The 6,294-nt window shown below is 38.0% G+C and overlaps 1 protein-coding gene across 1 annotated transcript in view; it reads left to right on the top strand.

Moving 5' to 3' along the window:
* Positions 1–772: 772 nt before the first annotated feature.
* LOC139665374 (uncharacterized) overlaps positions 773–6,294 on the top strand; it is a gene marked incomplete at both ends in the record, with an annotated part of 103,765 nt that continues 98,243 nt past the window's right edge. Inside the window, 2 exons of the mRNA XM_071544373.1 lie at positions 773–849; positions 5,943–6,013. Coding sequence (XP_071400474.1) covers positions 773–849; positions 5,943–6,013 — 148 coding nt within the window. The remainder of the gene's footprint in view (positions 850–5,942; positions 6,014–6,294) is intronic.

The following is a 6,294-nucleotide window of genomic DNA, read 5'->3' as shown; positions in this document are numbered from 1 at the left end:
GTTTTTTTGTGGGCCGTGATAAGGTGCACGGATATCCCGTGGTCTTTTCCTAGTTAATGTGTACGGACCGCACACTGGCTCCGCTTTCACTGAGTTATTACGCCAAGTGTAATTTGAAACAATTACAAAAACACTGGCCCACTTGTTACAACACTCATTTTCCCTCACATATACAAAGCACAGATTCAATAGCTTTACATGTTTTTCAATCACACCCAGTGGAGCAGTGTTCAGTGTGAAAAAGTATAGCATTTCATCCTAGCTCGCATGGTATGGGATAATCTTTCACATTTTGCCTGGGGTTTGTTTTGCTATTTCAGCAGAAACTTGTGCAAGCCATGTGAATTACCATAGGAAAAGACGATAAAAATACCAAATGATATTGTATCAGATGTAAATGAATAAACTATTTGAATAATAAGGGCAAATAATTTGCTATCTATGATAATAAATAAATGGTGTTTATTATCCTTTATTCTCCAAGATGCATTGCAGAGATTACAGTTTTAAACACACAAACAGCAGAGATAGCATAACACTGCATGGAATGAAGGATTTTGTGCTGTACGGGAAGCTATTAAAAGAGCTCTTTTTGCAAACTCTAGGCCTAATAACATCAACAAACTCTGAATTATAAGTCTAGGTTTAAATTTTAGATTAAACCTGATAGCAGTTTCTCCGCAGCTGCAGAAATTGAACTTTTTTGGACCCATGCAACATTAGATTTTTCCTGCCACATGTCTTACCATTGTTTTTCCCTTCTGCTTTGCAGGCCTAGGCATTGTTCAGAGATCGGGGTCAGCCAGTGATGATCTTTTGCAGTTTGTGGAGATGGACACCTTTGGCAGTGTGAGTACAGTTTCACTTCTGGCCCCCATAGCTGCATAACTGAACATAAGGAGGTCAGGCCTCGTACCTCCATCTCCCTCTGAAGGTGCTGGCGCAGTCTGACCATTGACATTTAGCATTCCTCTGCGCTGCCTCTGGGTTCTCAATGGGGGATTGAGGGGTGCAGAGGCCAGTGCCTGGTTCTCAAGGGTAGAAACAAAAAGGCTCTTGAAAATCCCAAGGAGTTCCCATGATCCTAGGGAAGACCTTGATCCGACTTGTGTTAGATTTCCATTCCACGGATTAGGGCACACAAAAAGTACGTATTTGGCTGATTTATTTTGTCTCCTGCCCTGGATTTCGGACAGTGAGTTGTGATATTTTCTTTGCCTGGGTCTGAAATGTTTGGAATGGTGATCTGGTTGTTATGACCATTTGTAGGACTTTGGCTGTACAGGCATTGGCAGATTTTTATTTTGTCCATAATCATTGAGTATTCATGGCCTTCACTGACATTTTAAGTCACTGCAGCAGCTTGTAGTGACATTTTCTGGTGGAAAGTTTTCAAAGTCATTTTTCAAGGTTTTTCCCAGTAACATACATAATCTGTTAGCATCAAAGGAGCACACATGCATAAATAATTGACTAATTCACTTAAAGGGGGCCAGCGTAGATTAATTAAGCTTGAATACTAATTATGTTTTCTGTCTACACCAACTGACGCGGTTGTTGTTTAATAAGAAACTATTTGGTGGGTTACAATTACCGTGCACATGTAAGGCTAGCCTATAAATGAAGATTTAAGGGCAGAATGGGCTTTGTATGCTTTTGAAGCAAAATGCTAACCTTTTCCTTTGTGATTTAAATAAAGATGCTTTGTAGGTGATTTCATTATTCTTATGACATTTTACTGATAAGGCACTTTTTATTATGTTCATAGATAAAAATAAAAAGAGCCTTGACAACAAACATGACAACAAAAGCAATTTATGCCTGCATTGATTTGGCAAAGTGTTGTATAGTCTCATCCTGAATATGTCTTTTTATCATTTTATTCTCTCTACCTGTCACACATGAATTTATATTGAGGCAATTTAATTCACTTATCAATATTCATATGCATTCTTTCATGTGCCCTTTCACTTCCTGCTCCCTGTCTCCATAAGGGCCATATTGGCAGAATAGCCTGAGAACTAAATATAAACGTGACGTCATGATTTTTAAAATAGATGTACAGATTAGAACTCAAGGAAGAGACAGAACAACATGCCTGTGTGGTACGGGCAGGGGTCTCAAGAGTTTTTCTATTTAAAGCTGGTAAAACTCTTGTCATTCCCAGAAAGGCTCTTTTCCTTGACTCCTTTGCCTGCCTCTTGCTTGTCTGGAAACGGTAGATTTAAGTTGCTTTGTGACGCAGACGAGGTTCTGCTGTCTGCGCTCCCCTTGCAAGCAGCAGACACAGGGACAGAGGAAGACAGCTCAGAGCCGGGGCCTTGTTTACAGCTGCGTGGGGAAGAAAACAGGCAGACGTAAATGAGGGTTGACGGTTTCATGAAGCACAATTGGTTGATGGCAGATTCAATGTGACTGGGCTGAACTGGGCGATGATCCGTACAGTATGCAAAATTCACTTTCTAGCTGGTCTGTGCCCACCAGCCCCTAGTCTTCCCCAAGCCCTTCTAGCTATGCCTTTGAATGCAACCAGAACTGAACAAGGCATTGTTGTGCTCAATTCCTTTTGACAACAATCACATTTAAAAAAAAAAAAAGAAAAGAAAAAAAAAACTTCATGGGTTTCTCTTGTCACCAGTTATAAATGATTTTTTTCTCATGTTGACTGCAAAGTAAGCATTTTGTGTGCTGGCACAATGAAAGGGGAAAAAAGTGGCAGGGTTGATGGGGTGAACAGAGATGTCGATGCCTTCAGATGACAAGAGAATGAACTCAGGGGCTTTCGCGTTGTGCTACATGTGTGTTGCAGCGTACCCAAATTTCTTGGCACATGACTCCGATGCGGCACCATAAATTTAATGTATTTACGCTCAATGGAAAGGCAGATCAGAAGATATTCGCCCTGTGCCTAGTTTACACTGCTCACAATATTTGTTAGTATTGGAACAACATTGCTCCCATCTCCAAAAATTCACTTTATGTCATGAACCCCTTTGAATTTTTTTTCCCCCACAATATTGAATTGTTGTTTATCGTTTTAGAAATGCAACATCTGCATGTTCCATCCGGTTATGGCACATTAAACAACAGTCCTTGTATTACAAGGAGCATGCTGTCATTGTCAGTGGGGTCTAGGGAGAGAGATGAGAACCAGGCATTTTTCTTAGCTCTCTAGACAGAGAGGCTCACATGGCGCTGTGTGGATTAGATTTTTAGTGACAATGACCCAAAGCATTAGGCCTGGGGTGTATGTACTGTACTCCTTCTGTGTACTTTCCCTGGTGTGTTTACCAAGTTTTTTTTTTCTTTACATAGTAACTGAACTTAAGGCAAGAATACATTCATACTAATCAGAAGACTTGTTGACATTTGCGGGACATAGAGCTAATTCACTTTGCAATGTGAGAAATATGGCCAATGTTTAGAAATGTGACTAGCTATGAACACAGCTGTGCCCAGAGCAGAAATAATATGGAAATTATTTTAGAAAGCAAGGAAAAAAAAAAAAAAAAATTAAGAAAATTTGGGCTGTACTACTTCTATAAATGTGTTCTATAAATGTGTATCATTGATGCTACATTGCAGTATGTGCATTATGCGTATATTAAGTGCAGCTACATTTTGAGAGGAAGATGTTATTCTGGATTATTTTGTACAGTAATTAGGGTGATCCACAGCACATTTTTGTTTGGCCTAAGATAAAACATAATGCACGGTAATTAAATGGGATTTCTCCTTTGGTTTTTGCCTCCCTCTTCAAAGTGCCTTAAGTCTCAAGGGCAAAAACAATGATTGGAGAAATAAAGGAGTGCTATCCGCCCACATTGTGCTAATTTGATGATTAATTACACTAGCAAACGAAATACCAGCCCCACCAATGTCTTTCAGTGTATCTGTTGTTAAATTACTGTACAAAAATCTTACAGTATCATGTAAAATATCCCAGTTTTACTGTAGTGGCACATTTGTGTAAATCTATTGATTAAGGGTTTTTGAAATATTTAGTTACGTTTTAATATAATGTCCAAAAATGTAATAACATATACCTAACAATTAAAGCAAGCTTATTTTCTTAATTATTGACTTGGCTACACAACATTGTTAAGCAGGCCTGGTATAACACAATGCAACTATTCATTGTGTGTAATTTTCTTATTAGCAAAGTCATTACTAGATTAATTTTCACATAATAGTTTCTGGGACCTCCTCAATTTGGATGCAAACCCAAACAACATTTGTCTTTCAAAAAGGTGTAAAAGGTGTTTGATAGGCTGAAAAAAAATTAGAAAGACAATCAGCAGTGATGATGAATTTGGCCAGTCTCTCATCTTTGCTACTCTATGTGCAACTCAGAGAAACTGATTGGTACCCAGTTGAAAAGAAAATGGTTTTTAAATAAGTTACAATTAGATAAGCATTAATCTCAGCGGTATAAATGAATGTCTTGCTGTAGGGCTTGTTGAATGTAAAAACAGATTTACAAAAACTCCTCTTACCAGATTGGTCTGGAAGTAGTCCTCCACTATTTTAATTGCTCTGTCATTTAGAGTTGAAATAAACCCCCCACCCATCCTGCCCCTTGATTTTGTCTTTGAAATTAAATATTGTATACAAATACATGCTGTTCATGGGCATGAGCACAGTTCATCATTGGAATCTGCATAAAATGATGCTTAAAAAGCTCCATACGCTTTGAGCTACAGAGCTCTTTTATATGGTGCATTCTTATATAAACATATCCATAACGAAAACAACTACTTATGCTATTTACCTCGGCGTTCTTATTGTTCTTCTTGTCCACAGAAATGAGAGAAATGTGGGACTGCACAGTTTGTTCCACATACTCTTGATTTCAAAGGAACCCATACTTGCTTTAATACATTCCTCCTTTCCATCCCATGCCAGCCTAGACCACCTACAACACCAATTAAAATTATGTTGACTTAGCATGTATGGACATAAGGATATCATGGATTGAAATATCCACCTAAAGCATGAGCTTGTCTTTTTTTTTCTTTTTTTTTTCTGTGTAATGAGAACAAGTGCCACAATTACACTACAATAGACCATATATTGTATATATACAATATATTGTATATATACAATATATGTTTTATTTCACAAAAACCATCTCTTTCTCCTTATATGAGAGATAATACAAAGGCTTACAGCAGTGTGTCTATTTGGGAGAAATAAAGTCAAGCTTCATGTAACTACTTTTGACCACACAGGATCATGAGTAGGACTATTTCAGGCAAATGCTCAATACACTGTGATTAAGTGGAAGTGTTCCTTGATGCTCGGGGATGTACATCAAAGTTAACAAACTGCTATGGAGACCCATCACCAAGGGGTATTCAGGAGGGCATGGCTTATTATGAGAGGTTTGTTGGAAGTTTGGCACTATTTGGGCTTTGCGGTGCAATGTGCTTTGTATCACGTTGGGGTATATCACTGCTTTACTCGTAAATCCCATATTGAATATTCTCCATGCTTATCAAAAAATACCAGGAACTCGGCACCGCGTTATTTAAAGACAATTTTTTTCTTTCTTTTAGGTTACATTCATGTGAATGGAAGTAATGAGAAATGTGCCTTGATTTCCATACTCATTTGCACACTGAGTCTGCACACTCTCATGAAGCCTGTGTAAAAATGCATAATTTTCCAGGAGAGAGTGTTGTTTCCCATTCATTCGAGAGAAAAGGAGGAAGTATTTTAATGTGACCTTCATTACGCATTCATGTCAACTTTTCTTATCTATTTATGATTAAATTCTTTTCCACTCCTGTTGTTCAATTAGTGCTTGACCCCTTTAGCGGCGATGTAAATTAAATGACATTTCAGTGTCGTCCCATATTTAAAATACTGCGTTAGTTGCGGATCATAAATGATGATCTTCATTCTGCAGCTAATTTATTCATTTAACAATTTCCCTCCAGAAGTTACAGCAGAAGGCTCTGCAGCAACCTAAGCAGAAGAAATCCAAGTCGGCTGAATTTCTGATGGGTGAGTCCTGCTTGATGAGTTATTGCTCATAATTTGTGTAAGGATTAATTAACTAATTACAGACAAATGGCTTTGGGCTAAATTTTGCTCTTGCTTGTCAGGGCGCAATTTGTAATTATTTTAATCATTTCTTCTTCTTCTCTTTTTTTCCTCCTCCTCCTGCAAGATTCTGATTTAATTTTAACCTAATTGTGTTTTAGTGACATTCGAGGAGGATGCGCTTGAGTATTTTGGGGCAGAGGACTCACTAGCAGAAATATTTCATTGCCATTAAATGTACTTTGG

This window comes from Centroberyx affinis, unplaced genomic scaffold, assembly GCF_046629955.1.
Source record: "Centroberyx affinis isolate AG114_WGS23_722 - 3 ecotype Tasmania unplaced genomic scaffold, CSIRO-AGI_Caff_v1 ptg004552l_1, whole genome shotgun sequence".
NCBI lineage: Eukaryota > Metazoa > Chordata > Actinopteri > Beryciformes > Berycidae > Centroberyx > Centroberyx affinis.
The sequence above is the reverse complement of the archived record's forward strand: the minus strand, read 5'-3'. Positions and strand labels throughout refer to the sequence as shown.